The sequence below is a fragment of the Stigmatopora argus genome, chromosome 4 (genome assembly GCF_051989625.1).
Source record: "Stigmatopora argus isolate UIUO_Sarg chromosome 4, RoL_Sarg_1.0, whole genome shotgun sequence".
Classification (NCBI taxonomy): Eukaryota; Metazoa; Chordata; class Actinopteri; order Syngnathiformes; family Syngnathidae; genus Stigmatopora; species Stigmatopora argus.
In genome coordinates this window covers 5,437,116-5,461,366 of record NC_135390.1, presented here as the reverse complement: position 1 = coordinate 5,461,366, position 24,251 = coordinate 5,437,116, and the positions used below count along the sequence as shown (strand labels likewise).

The following is a 24,251-nucleotide window of genomic DNA, read 5'->3' as shown; positions in this document are numbered from 1 at the left end:
CTTTCATCCCCAGGTCCAGCTTCGTGTCACATTAATCACAACAATGTCACCTGGGTGGCTGAGTTAAAGGGGCAGATGGGAGTGGACACAATAATCTATTTTTTATGCAATAATGAGATAGAGAAACATTGAATCACATATTTACAAAACTTCAACATTTGATGTATTTTGAAGTTTGTTCAGAAAATTATTTTAAGGTAAAGTTTTAATTCCAATTGACTAAAACCAGAATGTGAAGCTCGAGTGAAGTGTATTATGTTACACACTTCAAATTAAGGTTATGTCTTGAATTGTAATATTTAAACTACAGAGAAAACAATAGACACCTGTGTTGGTATGACAACGTTGACTGAGCTACGATCTTAATGAGTTTATATGAGGATTGTATTTAGTTAAACCAGAATTACCATATTTTTTCGGATTAAAAGTCACTCTGGAGCATAAATCTAACAAGCCAAAAATTTGTATAATATAGAAGAAACTAACAAATATACATTTCTATTGGGTTTAAGTCGCATATTCACAGGAAAACCCATTTAATAAAATCAAAAACCAAGATGTATACATGAATGTATATACTCAAAATAAACCTGAAATAATGTACCGAGTGACATGGGAAACTGAAGGCGTATTTAACCCAAGAAAATCTATTGTTTGCTTTTATTTGGGCAAGACCAAAATAAAATTCAAACTAAATAACTTTTCCCATAATACTTCACTTCCCTGTGGCTACGGGAGCCTGTTATGTGAAAATGGGTGTGTGATTTCAGCTTTGGATGAACCACGGTGCAGTAAAGCAAACAGCACCACAGTCCGTTTGGAGACGAACCCAGAGAACGTCCCTGGACAGGTCTCGATCCAGCTGTTTGGTCCGCACCAGATTTCATTGGTTTGCATTCACACCAAGCCAAATAGATTTTAGATTTTTAGAAACACGGCAGGTGTGAAGTGTGGAGAACAATGACTTTCCTGGGTTGCTCGTGTGCCTCACAAACTGCACAACATCAAGAAACAGCTCGCTATACTAAAGACAGCACGCAGACAGGTTATTACTGAACAACAATAGTCTCACTAGTGGTACTCTAACAGATTTACCATCAAATGTGTGGACGAAACCCACCAATAAGAACAGTCACCACAAACAGTCACTACAACAAGAACCGAATGGAAAATGACCAAGTGCATGGTATGCTAACTTGGCAGATTTAGCTGACCCTATATTACACAACAAACAATGAACTGAGAGATCTATCCTTACTTTGAACTAGATGACATGGCTACAGCATGTTTATCACAAATCTGAGGCTTTGGGATAGCTGATGTACATATTTTATCTACTCTGATATCCTATTTGTGTAGTATTTTCTAGGGCCGCACTTACTAAGATCCCAAAACTGCTCTACCAAATGTTCACTCTAACAGATTAAGTGCACTATTTGTGGGCGTGTTGTGCGTGATTCTCAAATACCGTAGTGGGCACTAAATTCTGTGTGAACGTGGCTCTGCCTTGCAAGTACACACATTTTTGTGCATAAGCAAACAACTTGGTGCCCAATTTCGCAGGCACAAAAATGATAGGAAATAAGGAATCAGTAGTAAGTTTGAAGCAAACAAAAGTATTTTAAAATAAAATGTTATTATTGTGAATGTATTTAAACTATATGTTATGGAAGATCAATATGTAAGCAAAGTCAATCAAAAACGTCTTTATACTTACACATCATGGATGTGACTGTAAAACCTGCTGTTGAGTGTGCCTATCTCTGAGCCAACCAGTATGAAGGGCATAGCAATCCCAGCAGCCTGTAGCAGACGGTGCAAATCATCCACCATCCTTTAAGACAAAAAACACTTATGGTTACAGATAACATAAGGTTTAAAGTAGGTGTCACCAACTCCGGTCTGTTTTCTATATTTTTCTTCTCCAACACACCTGAATCAAATAATTAGAATTGTTGCTAGGCTTCTGGAGAGATTGTTGATGAGTTGATCATGTGATTTGGGTAAACTTGAGGAGAGACACATAAAACGGACTGGATAGGTGCCCTCGAGGACTGGAGTTGGTGACCCCTGGTCTAAAGCAACATGGGCTAAAAGGTTGACTTTTAAGAATATCTTAGCAATGCATAGCATACTGTACGCCAGGAGTCTCCAAACCAGTCAGCAAGGGCTGCTGTTTTTCCTAGTTTTGTTCCAACCGATCCAGCACAAACAACAAGCAGCCCTTGACTGAAATCAACTGATTACACTTGTAAGACACCAAATTGGTGAAAAGGTGTCATGTTGTTTAGTTGGAATAAAATCGTACACCAACGCCAGTTGGTGAAATAGTTTTAATAATTTTCCATGCCTGAAGACACTAGAACATTTGCCCCGGCCTGTGCTGTTTCTGTTTGTAGCAAAACTTCCACAAAGCCCAGCTCTAGGTTCCTCCACCCAATACCTATCCTGAGCTACCCATGGTCCCAAATAGCTCAAGAGGTGCCACCGATCTCCCACCATGGAAGGGTAACACTTGGATCATAGCATGGTCAACAGGTTCTCCAAAGCAGTCCATTTCATGCCTGCTCACCCATTAAATTGTTTGCTTACATGGAATCCCTGCTGAAACATGTTCGAAGTGAGTATTTCTAGACTAACAGCCAACCAAGAGCTCGAAGCAGCCATCTACTGTACGACACAAGCCCATCCCAATAGCTGAAGCAACCAACTTCAATGGATAAAATGCATGCACAACTCCCTGCTGAATGGCTCCAGGAGTATGTGCCCTTTTCTTTGGTTCTTAGGTTACCAATCCCCACGGTTCCCCTCACAGGAACATGATATTGCGGTTTTAACAGTCCAGAGCCACCTTAGCTTTGCTCCAGGGCCTGAAACCTGGAACACTCCTTCGTATGTCTATGAGGTCCCATGCTCAGTCTGACCACCCTCAGACACCTCTGCGCATTGACAGTGTGGTGAAGGTGTGGCTCTATTCATAGCCTGCCTATTTTTTCTGTATGAATGGAAAATACTGGGCCAAGAGACTGAAAAGCTGGTGCTTAGCGAGCACCAACTCTTTACTGGGTTAAACGAGGGCCAGCTAAGAACCAACTACATCAGGAGGCAGAGATATTGTGACAACAGGGAGCTGTGATGTGACCGAGCGCGTAAATAGTCTCCGACTCAAACTACTTGTAGCCACCATCACCGTGCGTCTTCGAAACTATTCACACACAAAAACATTCACACACGTTTTAAGAGCCACAAGTATATCCAAGATTTTCATGTGAATTTTTCAGAACCACAAATATATCCACGATGTGTGTGACGCAACAGTGAATCACAACAAGCCGTAAAAATGGGATGCCGTCGATGCGTGGACGTCACGGCAATAATGCTGTCTCAAAACTTTTGCATAGTTCATACTGTAGAATTTGTATACTTACTGTCCAGTTGTGGATTTTTCCCAAACCTTCTCAGTTCCTGTGGTTTCATTCTGCATTAGACGCTTGCTAAATCCTAGCCCCATTCGATCATAGGTACAAACCTGCATAGTGTACAGAAAATACAGCCGTAAACAGATTTTTCAGTGATCTTTAAAATTAGGACTCAAATTTTACAAAACATATTTCAGATGTAATATTGGGCAGCGTTGGACAAGTGGTCAGCTTGTCGGCCTGACAGTTCTAGGGTGAGGGTTCGATCCCGGGTGGGTCCTAACTGTGTGGAGGTTGCATGTTCTCCTCAGGATTGCGTGGGTTTTCTTCGGGTATACCGGTTTCCTCCCACATAAAACATGCGTGGCAGGCTGGTTGAACACTTCCCCCTAGGAATGCGTGTGCGCGTGAATGGTTGTCGGTCTCCTTGAGCTCTGCGATTGGCTGGCCACCGATTCAGGGTGTCCCCCACTTTTTGTTACATGTTTTGCGTGTATTTGGATTTGAATCAATCTTGCAAAAAGACTCTTTGGTTCAAGTCATCTGCTTTGGGGTCCAAACCTACTCAGCTTCCACGGACCATAACCGAGATAATAAAAAAGTCAAAGCACGGATAGCAAATAATAAGAATATCAATTATAAAAATGCATTTAACCAAAATAATAATAACAGTGCCATTCAATTAAAAAAACATATCTAGAGAAAAAGCCCTCTGAAAAACAACTGAACCACAATAAGTAAATCAACTAAAGGGGTGTGAGCCCAATGTTTAAATGACTGTCATACCATATACAAGTGTTGACATTAATTTAACATACTGCAATAATTCCTCACCTTTGTTAATGTGGCAACACTCTCTTGGACATTAAACCAAATGTCTGAGGACATTCCGGTTGGTGAATCTAGTATAACTTAAAAAAAATAAAAAAAAGAGAGAGGGGGAGGTTATTAGATGGGCTCATGAAAAATGGCTTTAACATGTAGGCATCTATTCCATAAAGCGGTGCTTTTAGCATGATTTACCAACTGGATTTCCTTGCCCTTTACATAGTAGATGCATTCTTTGACCCAGGCCAACATCTATCATCTGGCCATCTAGGTAAAATCACAAAATTATTGCAGAGATTTGGATAATTGAGTTTTTAGTGCTTTGTATTCAATGAATAGCAAATTTGGGGTATTTTTTCAAACCTTTTGGCAGGAGCATCTGTCCTTCTCTTTGCAGTGAAGCATAGTTTAGAAATGGCGGGATGATGATGATTAAAAGCAAACATTTTGAAATGTTCATGAGCACAGAGGTGTGGCAAAAACGACTTTTGGCATTGTCTTTGCTGGGTTGACCTCCTTGTGCTACCTGGATTTTGGAAAAGAGAGAAAACCAATTCATTGTTAAACCACAGGTCAAAAATAATTGAAGCCATATTAGTTTCTTGTTCCTAAAATTAGATAAATTTGAAGAAAAGGTGTGATTAGTGAGAATAATTTATTGATTAATTTCTGAGACATAAAAATATGTTCAATTTATAGAAAAGAATCAGAATAATTAAGAATTGTAGTTGTGATGTCGCGATATTCATTATCAGCGTCCTGTACGACAATTTTTGGCGTGTTAGATTCGATCAGAAGATCGGATCTAATCCAGTAGTGACCGTGTGTTTTCAGTACTATTGTGCTTTTGTGCTGCTGTAAATCAAACCACTAGGCAAACATGTTCACTGAGTGGGCCTGCAGCTCTTTAGAAACTAAGGACAGTAACAGACCGTGACCGGACATTTGGTCGCCGGACGTTTGGTCGTCGGACGTTTGGTCGCTGGACGTTTGGTCGCCCGGACGTTTGGTCGCCCGGACGTTTCGTCGCCGGACGTTTAGAGGGCGTGGGATTTTTTTCTCATTCTTTTCAACTTTTGACTTTTGTATAATGGATATAAACTACTAATAAAAAATATTATTACTCTAAGGAGTGCAGTATTTTTAAAACAACTAAATAATAATCGTCTTTAAAACATCTTCAGTATTCTAAGAATATACATATTCTAGTAAAAAATTATAATGATGTGATGCTGATTATGATGTTGATGGGTAAGGGCTAGGGTTATCATTTAAAAAAAAAAAATCAGCACAGCCCGGCAGCTGAGTGGTTAGCGCGTCACCTCACAGTGGGGGACCTGGGTTCAAGTCCAGGTTGGTCCACCTGTGTGCATGTTCTGGGCCTGTGTGGGTTTTCTTTGGGTACTCTGGTTTCCTCCCACATTCCAATGGTAGTCTGTTTGGACATTCTAAATTGCCCCCAGGTATGAATGTGAGCGTGAATGGTTTTTTTGTCTCCTTGTGCCATGCGATTGGCTGGCCACCAATTCAGGGTGCCCTCCCTCCTATGGCCCAAAGTCAGCTGGGATAGGCTCCAGCACCCCCCGCGACCCTAGTGAGGATAAAGTGGCTCAGAAAACTGCATGAGATGAGAGAACTTCTCATTCTAAATTGAAATGTTAGAAATATTACAATGTATCAGGGTTAAATAAAATATGTTAATTATAATAATGATGTATATGAAAGGAGATGATTGAGCCAGATAATGTTGGAATAGTTTTCATTCTTTCAGGACTAAATTCATGGTCCAAATTATCCTCATTTATTTAATACCGGATTATGTTTAAAGAACCTATGATAACCATTGATGCTATGCACAGAAGTTTGTTTTTTTGATTTAACATAGGCTATCAAATAACACAGGATTCATACATTTGTGGCTACTTTTTATTGACTAAGGTTTAGTTCTAATTTAATCGTCTGCCTAATATTTAATAAATTGAATATTAAACATGACATTACCTTTTTAGCAGTACTAGCTTTAAGGTCAGGTTTTTTCTTCATTTTGAAAAGAGTCCTATAAATCTTATTAATATAGCAGCAAGGACTGTAAACTGTCCTGTATTTGAATTTGATAGAATAAAATGACCAGCACTTCCTGGTAGTGCTACGGAAACCGGAGAAAGGCAAACTTCAATGTCGACAAACTTTATCAAATAGATATTTATTTATTTATTTATTTTTTTAGTGAACAACCATATTTAGCAGTACTTACTGTCAAATTATAAAACGTACTTAAATACCACATGTTGTTGACAGATATGGCATTATAGATCGTAGTAACGTTGAATAAGTTATATAAATTCAGACGATTTTGTACCTATCATTTAGAATAATAGCGTTAATAGTAGGTATATTGTCGTGATCCTCTCCTCTGCCCTCCTCCCCATTATTATCAACAGCACTGTTTCTATAGCAGTCCATATATTTGTCTTGGTGACGCTCAATAAAGCAGAAGTGCAGTGTTTCGTTGTTCTTTTGGCCTACAGAGGTCGCTATATCCCACTGATTTAAACCTGAGGATTTTGGAGCCACGCATTGCAAGACCCGACAATTACTGGTGTTATAATGCATTTTAATGCATTTGAAGAGCTCAAATTCGTTATTGGGTTTAAAAACAAGTGCTGCATCAACTCAACGGTGTCCTGCTCTTCAAAAAAACATACATATAATGACAAATTGATGTAGTTTTGTAGTTATAATCCATTAAAATCCTTGATGTGGAGATTTTATTTACACTCTCCTGTGTTTTAAGGTGTTTGTCTTATCTCATTTTCTGAACCGCTTTATCCTCACTAGGGTCGCGGCGTGTGGGGGCTGGAGCCTACCCCGGCTTATATTTTACTTGCACTTGCGATTCACTTCATGTTACAAATCTGCCACTATTGTCAACCAATCAGGAATTCGGTTGCCGTGCAAATTCCAGTTGTGTACTTACTTACAAAATTAATTGGGTCCAGAAGTGGTTTCGGAAGTAGAAGCATATTTTACATTGAACCAGCATATTTTGTTCTACCATCTTTAATACTGCCCGCTAAACCAGTGGTGGCCAAGTCCGGTCCTCGAGAGCCCCTATCCTGTCTGTTTTCCATATCTCCCTCCTCTATCACACCTGAATCAAATGATCAACTCATCAGCAAGCTTGATACCGATCCAGATTATTTGATTCTGGTGGGTTGGTGTAGGAGACATGGAACACAGACTGGATAGGGGCTCTCGAGGACCGGACTTGGACACCCCTGTGCTAAACCCTTTAAAAATAATAAAGGTATATCAATTTTGGATGGATTATCAGCAGTGGCGGGCCGTCAGGGCCTTCAAGGCCTTCTCTGCTGGCCTAAGAAATATCTGAATCATATTATATTTTGTCCATCAATACTTATTATTTAAAATGGTCTGTTAGCTTCCTTTCATTGCTTTTCCCCCTGGTTGCACTGCTTCCAGATGTGTGTTTTCATATTGAAGCATTTAACCAATCACATTTCAGCCATTATTTGTTGCCAGGATCAGAAATCTGCCTCAAAGCCTTCACAATCAGTTCTGCGGGCTCTGCTGCATTAAACAAGACTGTTGCTTTTAACCAATCAGATTTCGAGTTGGCAACCCCACAATGCTTTTTCATACGCATTGGCATTTTGCTGGCTGGGATACGTCATTGCTTTCACCAACTATTATTGGCTTGCTATAGAGAGTAGGCAGGCCAAAGCCATAGTGAGGCAGCCAGAGATCGCAAACTCCACCCACAATGGCCGACAGAGCAAAACAAATGGATTTTGTTGCAGATTTGCTCACAAAGCTATTTTCCAGACGGACTTTTCCAGAAAAAAATTGACATCATTAAGAAAGGGCGGTCAACTCCGAAGCTAGCAAGCCTGTTACAGCCGGGAAAATGGCGTGTGGGGCACTTTCAGCGCGCTAATTTAGCTCCACAAGCAAATAGTATATTGTTGTGTTGATTTGATGCCATTTTCAAAACGGACTATGCCGGAAATATGACAGGACAGGCTCGACTTTCATCATTAGCTTCGATGGCGATAGGAAAGAAGGAAGAAAGAAAGTAGGATGGATATTGTGTAAAAATGATTTTTGGTGAGTAAATATGGCTATATTCCTAAATAATATTTCAATTGTGGGCCAAGTTCTGATATCTAAAAAGCTCCAGTGTTTGTATTTAAGCTCCAGTGTTTGTATTTAATCACAAAATGCTGCTAGGAAGTGGATTTTACCTAATTTTAGTGCATTTTTTGTATGGACGTATCGACGTTCATCGCTGTCTTTTTACCGGGGAAATAATACTCCGGGCCCGGTTCTGATGTCTAAAAAGCTCCAGTATTTGTATTTAATCAATAAATGCTGTTTCCGGCTGGATTTTACCCCATTTTCGGGCAATGTTTGCCCGTACGCCATTGACGTTCATCGCTGTCTTTTCCCGGGAAAATCCCCCCCTGGCCTGGTTTTAAAGTCTGAAAAACTCCAGTATTTGTATTTAATCATGAAATGCTGCTAGGAAGTGGATTTTACCCCATTTTTGTGCATTAATTTATTGATTATTTTTTATGTGTCGCAGCTGTAGCTGCAGTAGAGGTTTTATAGCAATAAAATAGTTTTTGAGGGTTGGATTGATACGTTGAAGGCGCTACCAGAAAATGCACCGCCCGCCACTGATATATATATATATATATATATATATATATATATATATATATATATATATATATATATAATATAAAAAAATAAAAAATAAATAAATGTATATATAATATATATATATATATATATATATATATATATATATATATATATATATATATATATATATACATATTCTATGCCAACAGTATATTATTAATTATTATTATATATTCATTTTTCTGGATTTCTCCATCTTACATATATTTTTACCTATAAAAACAGCGCATACATGCCACTTATGATCTAAAATCTATTTGAAAAACAAAAGTATTGCGCCCAATAACACAGTGGGCTCAAATCTGAATATTATTCAGCGTTACTGTATATGTGTGCCGTGCTGACAAATGTTGCCCCCCCTTCGCTGCTGGGACGCTCTTTTGGTATGGTCCGCCTTTACCCCATCCTCGGTCTGTTCGATGGTACTTTCTGTTGGTAGAAGGTCAAATGACTCTGTGTACTCTCTACGTTCCCGACGTGGTTAGCAAATCCCGAGACAACATTTTCATCACCATTGATATTTTCTCCATGGTTGTTTCACGTCGTTTTAAAAGTAAGTACAGTACTCAATTGCAACGCCGCTATTCGCTGTTTCTCATATGGCTCCTGGGCTTATGTTGTCATTACCGGTTTCCTTCTAAAGATTTCATGTTTATAAAGTGTTGTGTTTCTGCAGATGGCAGGTCCCTAACTCACGGGACAGAATAATGTATGGATGGTCTCAGTATAATATATCTTTGTGCCACTATTAAAATAATCTAGTTTGTTATTATTTCTCTCTCTCGACTCTCCTCTCTCTCTCCTCTCTCTCTCCTCTCTCTCCCCTCTCTCCCCTCTCTCCCTCTCTCATCCTCTCTCTCTTTCTCTCTATTTCATCTCATCTCATTTTCTGAATTATCATCACTAGTATTTGTGTGTTCCATATGAAATAGTACTTTGATGTATCAAACATAAATCTGGAGTAATGTATATAATGATATTTAAAAGAGGTCAAATGTTGTTGTAAATTATTTAACTCTGTTTCTTTATTGTTCCTTTCTGGTGTAAATTGGCCAATATCTGAATATTTTCTGTATCTAATCGCATAAAACGTTCAGCACAAGTTAAGAAAAGAAAGATGCGAAATTTCACCTTAGAAGAAGAATGATGTGCTGAATAATACAAACAACCGAGAAGGACGTCGTCTTCATTTTCTTTGGATTGAATTTCGCTTTTTTATGAGCGATACAACTTCATAATTAATCAATAACTTTCTAAGTGCAAGTCCTATGTTTAAATAATGCTTCTGCATGTGTTCATGGTCTGGAAAAACAGCAAGGTTGGCATAAAGTATTTTTTTGTCTCTTATTGTTTACAATGCAAACCTCGACAAAATGTGTGAGAGATTACAAACATAGGGTTTAAAGACAGAGGGAGAAGGATCTTAAGTGAAAAAGATTACAAAAGTTCATCAAATGAGCACTGGTGCTCTGATTTAATGTTATTTATTCTGCTTTGTCGAAATGCATTGTTCCTTTATGCCTTAGGGCTCAAGTTAACGTGAGATGTTGATAAAGATTCATCAGGCCTAACCACGCTGCCCATCGGCAAGAGTGGTTAGCACGTCGGCCTCACAGCTCTGGGGTCCTGAGTTCAAATCCAGGTCGGTCCAACTGTGTGGCATTTGCAAGTGCGGGCCTGCGTGGGTTTCCTCCGGGTACTCCGGTTTCCTTCCACATTCCAAAAACATGCACGGTAAGTGGATCGGACACTCTAAATTGCCCCTAGGTATGGGTGTGAGTGTGCAGGGTTGTCCGTCTCCTCATGCCCTGCGGTTGGCTGGCCACCGATTCAGGGTGTCCCCCGCTTTTGGCCCGGAGACCGCTGGGATAGGCTCCAGCACCCCCCTAATGTGGATAAAGCGGTTTGGAAAATGACCCCTTAGCTCTCCTTTTTAAATACTCAAGTGGTAAAGTATGTGATAAGTGGAAAATTGGCATTTTCTGGAAGTTACAGTGTTTTGAAGTGGGCTTGGTGTGTACGTATTGCTTTTACTTACATGCAGTACACCAAGCCATGTAGCTAGTTGAGGATTACTGAGGATTTGGCTCGCTAAACCCTAGAAACCCAGTCCAGTGAATCTCTCCTCCCCCCGCCCCCCACCCCCAGAGCATCCCATGACCCTCTTGGTTTCTGCTCCCCCTCCCTGCAGCAGAGCAACAAACTGTCCTTTCCTTTTTACCATTTGGACCTGATCGAAAATTCTGCCCGGAATGTAATTTGCCAACACATGAAACATACCTGAAGTCTTTTTGAACTGAAAATAATTCATTCATTCATTTTCATTCTCCTCACAAGGGTCAAATGGGGTGCTGGAGCTAATGCCAGCTAACTACGGACAATAGAGGGTCACCGTGAATCGGTGGGCAGCCAATCGCAGGGCACAAGAAGACGGACAACCATTTATGCTCACACTCAGACCTACAAATTATGACAGATGACACTATCTAAAAATTATGTCCAAATTCAACAACTGCAGTGACATTTCAATCTGTGCGGCGCTGCAGTAATATGACTCATCTGCTCTCCACTCTTGTCCTTTGTCAGCACCTACCTACCCTTTGTTTACATCTGTCTTCAGTCTCTCATCTCCTCTTTCTCCACTATTGATTTCCGTGACTATGTCTGATGGCACACAAAGCTTGATTGGCTCACTTAATAGGGGTCATGTTAGCCCGGAAGGAAATGCAAAGCTATTTTGAAACTAGCATAGACTTTGTATGGTACATGATGATATTCGATGTGGATCCACAATTCCAGTATTAATAAATGTAGGTAAAAATTGAGAGTCTTGGATTGCTGTATACTTCTAAATGAATTATTTCTCAAACATGAAACTGAAGAAAAAACTGGAAATAAACATTCATTTTCTGAACCGCTTATCCTCACAAGTGTCGTGAGGGGTGCTGGTCCCGTTCCCGGCTAACTGCGGGCACCAGACGGGGGACACCCTGAATTGGTGGCCAGCCAATCGCAGGGCACAAAGAGACGGACAGCCGTTCACACTCATATCCTAGGGCAATTTAGTGAAACCGGAGTACCCGGAGAAAATGCATGCAAGCTCGGGAGAACATGCAAACTCCACACGGTGAGGACCAACCTAGTATGGAACCCTTGACCCCAGAACTGCAAGGGTGACGTGGTAACCACAATTGTTAATAAACAAACAAATAATTTTTTAAAAAAATGTAAGAGCTCAAATGCAAATTTGCAAAGGTTAATTCACATCAGCGAGCAAATCTGTTTACTTATGTGCAACAGTCCAGGCGTTAAAATTCTGACACGGCCTTTTCTCAAAAGCCTTAGTTCCATGTGTTATCAATTACAGTAATCCCTTGAACATCGCGGATGTAGACCAGACATTGCTGCGATAATCGAAAAACCCCAAAGTCAAAATTAATTTTGACGTCTATGAATGAAATTCAAGAACCGCATAAAATCTTGCATAAAATGTGAAAAAAACGTACTGCCTGCCATTGGTCGCTCAGGGCACCGCCATCCTACCTTTTACCGGTAGTTAAACGGACACACTTACTGTTTGTACTGCTCATGTGACTTCCTTTTTTAATTTAACTTCCTTATGGTATTGACCCCGGCCCGGTGGAGTGAGTGGTTAGCATGTCGGCCTCACAGCTCTGGGGTCCTGGGTTCAAATCCAGGTCACGTCCACCTGTGTGGAGTTTGCATGTTCTCCCGGGCCTGTGTGGGTTTCCTCCGGGTACTCCGGTGTCCTCCCACATTACAAAAACATGCATGGTGGGCTGATTGGACACTCTAAATTGCCCATAGGTATGGGTGTGAGTGTGCATGGTTGTCCGTCTCCTCGTGCCCTGCGATCGGCTGGCCACCGATTCAGGTTGTCCCCTGCCTATGGCCCGGAGACAGCTGGGATTAGCTCCAGGACCCAACGCGACCCTAATGAGGAAAAAGCGGTTCAGAAAATGAGATGAGATGAGATGATATTGACCCAAATAATGTGCAATCCAGCAGACAATACTTTCGATTCATACAGTATCTCAGTTGAATTTTACAATTTCTTGCGTCAAAGCCGCCCCCTCTAAATTGCCCCTAGGTATGAGTTTGAGAGTGAATCCTTCTCCCTCTCTTTGTGCCCTGCGATCGGCTGGAGACAAAGAACCATTCACACTCACACTCATACCTAGGGGCAATTTAGAGTGTTCAATCAGCCGACCATGCATGTCTTTGGAATGTAGGAGGAAACCAGAGTATCCGGAGAAAAACCACGCAGGCCCGGGGAGAACATGCAAACTCCACACAGTTGGATTATGGTTAGTCCTTTGGAAGCCTTCTTATCCTTAATCGCGTCCTGCTTCAGGATGGTGCATTTCGTTGAAGTATTCCTCTCGTATTGCAGAGCAAGCTCCGTGACACGTACACCACTCTCATATTTTGCAATTATTTTGCGCTTAATATTGATTGTCATTGTTCGCCTTTTCTTTGCACAACTCTTCATTCCACCTGTTTGCTTTGGACCCTTTGTTGTTCACTTTGTATTATGCACTGACTAACGGGGAAAAAAACACGGGAAAATGCAACGCTCTGCCCAGTGCTCGTAGATGCACGAAGGAGATGCGGCAAAAAAGAGCCTCTCATGTCTTGGCCACCTGGCTTTCTCGTGTCTCAAAATTTGTCTCTCGTATCTCAAGGTAAATATTTGATCAAAATTTTACTCGTATCTCAAATTGCTCGTATGTCGGGGCACTCGTATGTCGAACTACCACTGTATCTTACAATGGCAAAAAAGGATGTTTTCTAAGTCAGATGCTCTCAAACTGCATGCATTGCGCCCCCTATAGGCCGCGCCCCACTATTTGAGAACCATTGACATAGCAACAAGGATCTGCTCCATTTTTTGTTTGTTTTTTTCTTTTGCAATGCTCACCCGACCGGGCTCTGATTAATAAGTCCCCTTCCTCAGCTCATATTTTGGATCTCTCCCAGCAAACAGCTCAGCAGATATCTTTGTTTTCCTACTCTTGTTTGTCATTCATAAACTCAGAGGCTGCAAAAAAAATCCAGTAAATAAACCCTGCTCCAGTGGAAACAATACAATATGTTTGATATGGTTATTTGGTGGATGCCCTCTGTCAAATTAACTAACACCTGCTACACTCCTCTTATTCCAACGTGAAATCACTAAGTCAGCCTTCATCTTAAATGTACCTTTGGATAGGCCTGAGCTCACCATCTCTGTCATTGATGTTTTACTGGTGACGGCTTCCGGCAAAGGTTACCTACCGTCTGTCAGAGTGATTTGTCTCAATCCATTACATGCTTGGATGCTGATGGAGTCTGTCAGCATTTGCTGCATGCTCAAAGACAATTAAAATGAAAGTTAAGGCTCGCTTAATGAAGCTAGGCAAAAAAAAATCCTCAAACAAGGTTGTATTACTATACAGATAGAAGTTGATAAGGTCCAATTCACTCGTGTCTGGAGGAACCACATGACTTCACTGGTGCATTGATTTTATAAATCATTAACTAATTAATCATCAACTAGCCTTCAAACGGTAGATAAAAAAAACATGCTGAATAAAATTAAATTCCATTTGTCTAATTTTAGGTTCATTAGAAACAAAAATTTATATTTTAACACAATGATCATCTCACACATGACTTACTGCCTAACAAGTTGGTCATCGGCCTGCAAAAAAACACTAAAACCAATTAAAACCATTTATAAGCAAGCTTTGAAAGTATTGGACAGAAAGACAAAAACACACCACCACTGTCAGATATTAAAGAAACACAAACGCCTGAACTGGAACAATACTGTTAAATATGCAGATGCCACCTTAGTCTACAATATTTTCCAACACAAAGGCCCTCCACTGCAAGATTTTGTACAAAAAAATCCAACGTATCAACAAAGGCTGGCTCTAGAGGTGACTGTGTAGTTTCCTTCAAAAAGAGTGCTTTCAGCCAAAGCACCTTCTCTGTCCACGCCACACATACCTGGAACTTAATACCAATTAACATATGTGAACTCCCGTCTCTGAACCTCTTCGCCAATCATCTTAAAGCAGGGCTGTTAGACGAACAAAAACGCGATCACAACGCTGTGTAAAATTGTACTACGTGTTTGTGTCTAGTGTGTGTTATTGTTTATCTTGTAACTACACAAGGGACTAAAGATGGAAATTATCCGGCGGCTACAATCTTACATATTTACATAAATATGTTCATTAACACGAATATAAATATGTTCATTAATATGTGCTGTACCTTATCAAATAAATCAATCAACTTCAACTTATTTTATTCACTGACTGTGAAGTCATTCCATAGCCTTTATTGTTAGTTTGATATAGACATGAAATCAATGGATGTTTTTTTTTAATACAGCATATACATCATGGCATTTAAGCAGTAATTATAGAATAACTCTGTAGTTGAAATGCTCATTGTCTATATAAATGTATTTGTGTCAGGCAGGTGATTGTGTGACGAGTTCTAGTGTAGACGTCACAATGATGGTGCCCGCAGGCACAAAGGTTTTCTTAAAGACCAAATGTGTAAAGCCTGTTCTTCTAAAAATCGATAATATTCTGACTTCTTATGAATCTAGCTAAAAATATTGCATAAATTCGTAGATGCAAAGTGTTGGGTATTTATTCATTCATTCATCGTCCATGTCCCTTTTTATAACAAGCAGTGCCAGTGGCATTGTTATTGTACCGCGACATCTAGCGCCCAGGATTAAAACTAAAGGTAAAATGGAAAGCTCTGCACAACACCCTCTAATCCACGGCCTGTTTTGATTATGGAAGATTGCGATGAAATTGTGGAGACATCTACGGTCAACACGACTATCGAGAAGGAAGGCTGACGGGTGGCCTACCATCACCGATGTGTGTCTAGTGCGACACTTTGTCACAATTTTGATCAAATAGAGCTGCCCCATGACGTTACCCGATGAATTTTTGTGCAGCAAAGAAGATGGCTTGGTTGGTCTTTCACATGCTTTTTTTTGACACAATTTACTTCTAACTGGAAGTTCAACTATCGTTTCACTGATATGTTACCAGGCTAAGATTCATTCATTCATTTTCCAAGCCTATCCCCGCTAACTATGGGCACCAGGCGGGGAACACCCCGAATCGGTGGCCAACCGAGATGGACAACCATTCACGCTCACACTCATACCTAGGGGTAATTTAGAGTGTTCAACCAGCCTACCATGCATGTTTTTGGAATGTGGGAGGTAATCGGAGTACCCGGACAAAACCCACACAAGCTAGAGAGAACATGCAGACTTCACACAGTGAAGTGAGGACTGACTTTGGATTGAACCCTCGATCCCAGAACTGCGTATCCGATGCGCTAAGCACTCGGGCACGGGGACTATTCTATCATATTTTCTAAAATGAATGATGAATGAATGTTTGGAATTTGTCTTGGTCAAATACCAACCCTGAGCAAAATGTTTCTTTTCCCTTTGATCTGACTGAGTTATGTAAAGCACTCTGTGTTATAATTTTGAAGCTCTGAACAGTGTCAGTTTTTCTCTACTTTGTTAGTCAAAATCATCACCATATTCCAAACTTTATTGAGATCAAATTAAAAAAATATATATATATGAGAAAATTTTACCATCTCTCTTTCATAATTTGCAAGTACTTGTAACTCGTGTTACTGTTTTGATGAGATTTGCATGAGGCTTTTGTTTTTATTAAGGAGCTTGGCATTAAAATGCCTAATCTTACCGGTATTGTTATTAATTTATTGTACATCATCATATATCAAGCCAACAGGTGCTGCAGTTTCAAAACATTTAATCTTGTCAGATCTCTTTTTATGTTACTTTGAAAGAATATACAACCCTTTACTTAATGGATCGTGGGAGCCACACATTTCTTTTATGCCTTTGCTCACAAACAGTGACCCTGTCACCTGAAGAATGATCAGATGTTACCAGTGGCGGGCCGTCAGGGCCTTCACGGCCTTCTCTGCTGGCCTAAGAAATATCTGAATCATATTATATTTTGTCCATCAATACTTATTATTCCAAATGGTCTGTTAGCTTCCTTTCATTGCTTTTCCCCCTGGTTGCACTGCTTCCAGATGTGTGTTTTCATATTGAAGCATTTAACCAATCACATTTCAGCCATTATTTGTTGCCAGATCAGAGCTGCCTCAAAGCCTTCACAATCAGTTCTTGCGGGCTCTGCTGCATTAAACTAGACTGTTGCTTTTAACCAATCAGATTTCGAGTTGGCAACCCCACAATGATTTTTCATAGGCGTTAGCATTTTGCTGGCTGGGACATGTCATTGCTTTCACAAACTATGATTGGCTAGTAGGCGGGCCAAAGCAGTACCCGAGGCAGCCGAGATCGCAAACTCCACCCACAATGGCCGACAGAAGCAAAAACAAATGGATTCCTTTTGCTCACAAAGCTATTTTCCAGACGGACTTTTCCAGAAAAAAATGGACATCATTAAGAAAGGGCGGTCAACTCCGAAGCTAGCAAGCCTGTTACAGCCGGGAAAATGGTGTGTGCGGCACTTTCAGCACGCTAACTTAGCTCCACAAGCAAATAGTATATTGTTGTGTTGATTTAAAGCTATTTTCAAAACGGACTATGCCGGAAATATGACAGGACAGGCTCGACTTTCATCATTAGCTTCGATGGCGATAGGAAAGAAGGAAGAAAGAAAGGAGGATGGATATTGTGTTAAAAGGATTTTTGGTGAGTAAAATATGGCTATATTCCTAAATAATATTTCAATTGTGGGCCAAGTTTTGATATCTGAAAAGCTCCAGTGTTTGTAGTTAATCACAAAATGCTGCTAGGAAGTGGATTTTACCCCAGTTTAATTTTTGGCGTTTCACCATTGACATCCATCGCTGTCTTTTCCCGGGAAAAATCACCCCCCTGGCCTGGTTGTAATGTCTCAAAAGCTCCAGTATTTGTATTCAATCAATAAATGATGCTAGGCAGTGGATTTTACCTAATTTTAGTGCATTTTTTTTTCATTTCACGTATGGACGTATCGACGTTCATCGCTGTCTTTTTACCGGGGAAAAGATACTCCGGGCCCGGTTCTGATGTCTAAAAAGCTCCAGTATTTGTATTTAATCAATAAATGCTGTTTTCGGCTGGATTTTACCCCATTTTCGGGCAATGTTTGCCCGTACGCAATTGACGTTCATCGCTGTCTTTTCCCGGGAAAATCACCCCCTGGCCTGGTTTTAATATCTGAAAAGCTCCAGTATTTGTATTTAATCGTGAAATGCTGCTAGGAAGTGGATTTTACCCCATTTTTGTGCATTAATTTCTTGATTATTTTTTATGTGTCGCAGCTGTAGCTGCAGTAGAGGTTTTATAGCCATAAAATAGTTTTTGAAGGTTGGATTGATACGTTGAAGGCGCTACCAGAAAATGCACTGCCCGCCACTGGATGTTACCAGTGTCAAGCTACTTTGTTAACCTTTTACCTTCATTCCATTTATCTGTGTTCCCAGCGTGTTTGTGGGTGTAAAAGGCACTCTGTAGGTATTCTAAATGAAATAATGTGTATGCATACGCAGGTTTATGCATCCAGCGCATGCGTCTAGATAAAGCTAGATGGGTCTCACCCGGCACTTTAATCACCCTAATTTTCTTTTCCTTTCTCCTGGCCACCTACACATCTCATTATAGACCTCCGCATTAATTATTGAATCCTGTCTTCTTTTACTCTAGCTTTTCATCTCCAGTCTCTGATAACCTTTACACGCAACAGCCAGGCTAACTTGTGAATCGAATTGAATTGAAAGCTTTATTGTCATTGTACATACATACATATAGTATACAGCCATACGTCTACTTACAAATGCCTCTAGGTACGAAATGTTTAGGTTACGAAAGCTTTTATATGCAAATGAGTGCCTCGAGATACGAAACAAGATCCAAGTTACGAAATCCCTCAAAAAGTAAATACATTTCCTTATCCGTTATTTCATTTCGAAATTGTCGCGGATGCATTAATTTTCACTTTAGAAACTCGCTACACTCTACTGGGCTCTCATTGGCTGTCTCACAACAACCACTAGCCATGTTTCAAGATTCTCTTCTGTACTTTTGACCGCCATTTGTCGATGTTTTTTTGTTGAGTTTATCCAAGTCTGGATAAAGCAGCTTCCTCTGTTTTTATCATCGTGCCTCCCAAGAAAATTAGCAGTGCGAATGAAAATAAGTGGTCAGCGAGGAGGACATTGATGAGTTGATCAAGAGGCATAAAAAACTTTCTAGAGTTGGATGGAACACTCGGCAATACAGGAGGAATATAATGAGAAGACGGACGAGGAGGAAGCAGCGAGCATTCCAAAAGCAAAAATCAAAGAAATGGTGGAGAAATTCCTCAAACTTTCTGTCTTCGTTGCAAAAACATATCCAGAAAAAGTGTTCATGAGTCGTGCGATCACCTACTTTGACGACATTTTTTCTAGCATTATAGATAGTTTTTTGTTTTGTTTTGTTTTTCAAAACGTTGATCAACCAGCACTGGAGAAGTGCAACTTAAATTCAAACAGGTCACCAACATTTTTTATCTGTCTTCTGGTTGCAATTTTCAGTGTGGATTTAGACATTTTTATGCATTTTTTTATACCTCAGAAAAAACCTTCGATGTAGTGAAGCCGCGAAAATTGAAGCCACAAAGTGAAGAAGGATCACACACAGTATTAGCACTAAATAATAGGATTTATAATTAGGTTTTAGTTGCTTATTTTTTAAGCATATCGAATCAATTTACTAAATTTATTATTTTTTGCTAATGCTACAAATATATAAATTGAAGCCACAAAGTGAAGAAGGATCACACACAGTATTAGCACTAAATAATAGGATTTATAATTAGGTTTTAGTTGCTTATTTTTTAAGCATATCGAATCAATTTACTAAATTTATTATTTTTTGCTAATGCTACAAATATCTAAAAATTAGGTTACAATATTAGCTATTACTGCAGCACATTGTTTTTATTATACCTGTATTATTGCCAGTCAATCATACAGCTCACCTGGAGGAATACTAATTAAATTTACTGAGGTCAGGATAGCAGTCATGCAGAAACCGGAGGGCGATATGACTGTGATGCTGAAAATCTCACTGCCATTTTCTTCCCTCTCTCTTGTATATGTGTGTATGTCCATGTGTCTGTGTGAATGTCCTGCAGATTTGAAAAGTCCAAATCAACTGTAGACCTTGTAGATCCAGAACTCCCGATAAAGAGGAAAAAGACACTACCAGCACCATGTTCAGCAGCAAAAGGTCAGCACAATGTCACTTTTCTTACATCGGGCAGAGATTTGGTCACTTAATCCAGAGTGCATGCACTAAAAGTGGTACAGAAGATGATCTTTTATGTATATAGTATATTTTTAGCTATTACATCAGATAATCCGACATTTGTGTGCAAATACTTCATTCAGATAACTTTAGTAAACCCTTCTATTTCCATGTGTGTCATTTTCCATTTTTAATGTAGCTTGTGGTACCATACATGTTCAAATCATTTGACTATTGTGTTTGTGATGTCTGTAATCTTGCAAGGCTGCTTTATGACAATTGTAGATTCAGTTAGAGTAATGATAGTGATGTTTTTTGAAACTTAGACTTGAATAGAGTATTTTCACTTCATGTAAGAAACAAAAGTAAGAATGGGATTAATATGATGAACTTTTAAGGGATGGTATCGAGGCCTTTTGTTTTTACCCTAAACTATTGCTATACATCTGAATAATAACGTATTAGTAGCTGAATGGACTGTCAGTCCATCGCGGAAGAAAAGGCATTTATTGTGACAGCAATAAAAACAATTCGGGCTTTCTGGAAATGCTGTTACGTACAAAGATGAACAGCCAAGAAGAAACATACAACGCGGGATCACAACTGAAACACGAATTGGTGGACTTTAATTTCAGAGATTTACTTGAGTGAAGATGAGTGCTTTTAAACTAGACAAGTTTGGTATTGAAGCCAATCGATTTGAATAGACATACAACTCCAATAATGTATTAAACATACCATCCAACATAGAAGCAGATGCATGATGCCTTATAGATTTGGAATATTAGTAAGTGTTAGGAATACAATGTCATCAAAAATAGGGGTTTTAGCTCTGATTAAAAGGATGGAAATGCATTTTGCCAATGTATGACTGTCATGTGAAGTACATAATAACAATGAAAAATTTTAGCATTAGCTGGAACTGAGTTTGGAAGGAGGCATTAGTCACATCCCCACCGTGCAGTACACATGGTAACACTAGTCAACACTATTATTCGTGTAAGTGTATTGTACTACACAGTCATAGTACTAATACTATGTTTTTGTAGTAGTTTGTTGCCTATCTCTCGTTTCCTGGTGGCAGTTTAGGTCATTTTGTTCGGGTTGATTTTGCAGTAATTGCGGCAGTAGAAGTAGCCGACACCTTTTTATAAGTGTTCGCCAACATAGCTAGTGTCCCACTGGTTCCAAAATGTTCACTGCATGGAAAAGTTAAATTCAATAGTCGCGTCCATAGGGCAAAATGCTTTCAAAATACGTTCTTCGGAGTGCAATCAGGGTGACGGTAAGTACCAGCAACACCAGTCAAAGCAACTGACCTATCTCTTTTTTTACCGTCTTCACTCCACGCTCCTACGGGATGGATAGCTAGACTCATAAGTGGAATAGTCATGAAGTGTGGCACACTTTTGATGTCAAATCATGTCTAAACCACTAGATAGGTTGAGAGTAAAGCTTGCTAATATGCTAAATCTCACTAATTTCGTTATACGCAGCTGTTGTATAATGGCAATAAAGGCTTTTGATTTGATTTGCTATTGAGAGTAAAGCTTGCAATTATGTGTCAGGTGATTAGAGAGAGTAACTTTGGCCTTCAAAATGGAAGCTACAATTTTGGTTGGAATAGCCCAGGGATAGACAAACCGGTCCTCAAGGGATGCCGTGGGTGCAGGTTTTTGTTCCAACCTATCCAGCACATAGAGTTTAACCAATGAGATTTCTGCATAAAACAAGAAGCACCTGACTGCAACCACTGATTGCACTTGTAGGACACCACATTGGTGAAAAGGTGCCCTCTCTATGGGTTGGAATGAAAACCCGCACCCACTGTGGCCCTTTGTGGAATAGTTTGCCCACCCCTGTAATAGCCCTTCAAGTTGTAGGCTGCTGGTTGTAGTTATTTTTTTGTCTATTGTCATGAAGATCTTGGTGCAAAAAGGGTAAAACATATTCTTACTGCTAATGGAGAAAAACAGCCATAAATTAGTATTTTTTTTTGTAATTGGTATTGGTCCTGTACATTATTTTGTGACAGAGAGAACAAAACAAATACATCTTTTGTGGTAATGAGAACTGAGTGTCCTCACAATGCCGCTGCATCCACCTGTCTCCCCACAGTATGTGATCATCATGCTGTGGGTGAAAAGATGATTAAACCAAGCCAGCACTTTGTCTTGTGAGAGCTGTGTCAGCACAGTAGATGACATGGATATGCTCAAAATGATTGTTGCTATCTGGAAATTCAAAGCTCCTGAATCACATTCACATTTTTGCTGAGTAAGAAGCTCCTTCCTTTTTGCCTCCTAAACTGCTGATTGAACCATAACGTATCTGAGAAAATCTGTGTAACTGGCAGAGGTTGTTATTTGCTGATGTCTCTTTATTTTGGATTTCTTAATATTAGTTATCCTCGTGGGTCCCTACAAGACATATCAACCATTTGTAAATAGTCTGAACATAATCTGAACGTTGCAAATTATGTTATCATTTAAACTGAATGAAGACTCGTTGCATTTGGCAGGCCGATGAAAGATGGATACACACACAACTCAGGAAAAGGAATCGATATTTACAAAACAAGCATTTATTAAACAAAGGGAGCACGCCAAAATATCTGAGTATCAAAGAAAACACCAAAAGCAGTCAGCAACTAAAACTAAAGATCAAAATTATAACAAAACAGCACGACTGAGTCGGTGAGTACAACTAAGGAATCCAAAGTACAAAACACAAAAATACAAACGTTAAACTCTTAGGAGGTCTCAGCGCATTGTTGGGCAAGCATGGCAGAAAGGGGGTCAATATAAATATGCCTTTTCTTGCTACTGTCACAATGAAATTTCCCGAATACGGGATGAATAAAGTTATCCAATCCAATGGAGGCTAAAGAACATGCCAAGACTAGTGCAGAGGCATGTATATTCCAAACGCAAAGTTGTTTGTGCTTCTGATGATCCTAAACCCAGAGAAAACCTAATCTTTTACACACTAATGAAAAAAACTGGGTAGTGCAGCATTTCCAGAGCTTGTTTGTTCCTAAATGTTCTCATTAAAATGTAACTGGAGTGTTGTTAAACAGACTCTTTAATTCTGGGACATTGATGAAGTGATGCCATCACACTGTGACTTTTGGTCATTCATCTAAGTCTGTGTTTCCCAACCTTTTTTGAGCTACAGCACACTAAAACCATGTCGCCTATATTAACAACATGATTGAACCATGTTAAAAGAATGACAAAACAATGTAAAATAACCAGCATTCCGAATACTTTTTTAATGTCCTAAATAATTGAGTTAGATTTTTTATTTGACTGCAAAATGGAAAAGAAATTGTGTATATGTGTTCATTAGTAAAAAGTTCTCGTATGTTCTTTGAATATATTCTAGGACAAATTGTGTCTGCATGAATGTATGTCAGCAGTCACATGTTCTTTTTCTGTATTTCCAGTGTGAAACAGGACACCTTAAAAATATATTTACTTACAGTTAACATTTGCTCTCTAATTTTTGATTAGAATAGTTCTTAACCTCTAACTTTGCTCCCAAACAGTCGTCTCCTTTTTTGGTATATTCCCTTTTCTTCTCTCTGCTTACTGTTTGATGGGTGGTTTACAGCAGCTGGTGCCCTGGGAGAAAGCTGACACTAGTGTGAACAATTGAAAAAGGAAAATGAGTTAAATTATCGTTTTTATCCCGTTAGTCACTTTGAAGTACCGTAAGCACCAGCAGTTCTCAATGTCATCCAGAGGATAAATGCTTGTCACACAAAGGAAAACAGAAAGACATCAGCAGTCCTTCATAGTATGAAAAAAAAACATATTAACAAAATTTTATCGTTTAATCCCAACATCATATACATTTGAAAAAGTATTTTAATCCTTCGGTTATCATGTTTTATCGCCACTTCATGCAGACATTTATTCAATCCCAAAGGCTTCACA

At 39.5% G+C, this 24,251-nt stretch overlaps 2 protein-coding genes across 2 annotated transcripts in view; one reads left to right on the top strand and one right to left on the bottom strand.

Annotated features, from left to right (window-relative positions):
* LOC144073048 (uncharacterized) overlaps positions 1-6,392 on the bottom strand; it is a 30,555-nt gene extending 24,163 nt beyond the window's left edge. The window contains exons 1-6 of the mRNA XM_077598562.1: positions 6,249-6,392; positions 4,611-4,773; positions 4,443-4,514; positions 4,254-4,330; positions 3,429-3,529; positions 1,718-1,834 (exon numbers count right to left, since the gene is read on the bottom strand). Coding sequence (XP_077454688.1) covers positions 1,718-1,834; positions 3,429-3,529; positions 4,254-4,330; positions 4,443-4,514; positions 4,611-4,773; positions 6,249-6,290 — 572 coding nt within the window. The 5' untranslated portion in view covers positions 6,291-6,392. The remainder of the gene's footprint in view (positions 1-1,717; positions 1,835-3,428; positions 3,530-4,253; positions 4,331-4,442; positions 4,515-4,610; positions 4,774-6,248) is intronic.
* A 2,992-nt stretch (positions 6,393-9,384) lies between these two features.
* Positions 9,385-24,251, top strand: part of oxr1a (oxidation resistance 1a) — a 136,504-nt gene continuing 121,637 nt past the window's right edge. The window contains exons 1-2 of the mRNA XM_077599211.1: positions 9,385-9,528; positions 20,198-20,292. Of these exons, the coding sequence (XP_077455337.1) occupies positions 20,276-20,292 (17 nt within the window). The 5' untranslated portion in view covers positions 9,385-9,528; positions 20,198-20,275. The remainder of the gene's footprint in view (positions 9,529-20,197; positions 20,293-24,251) is intronic.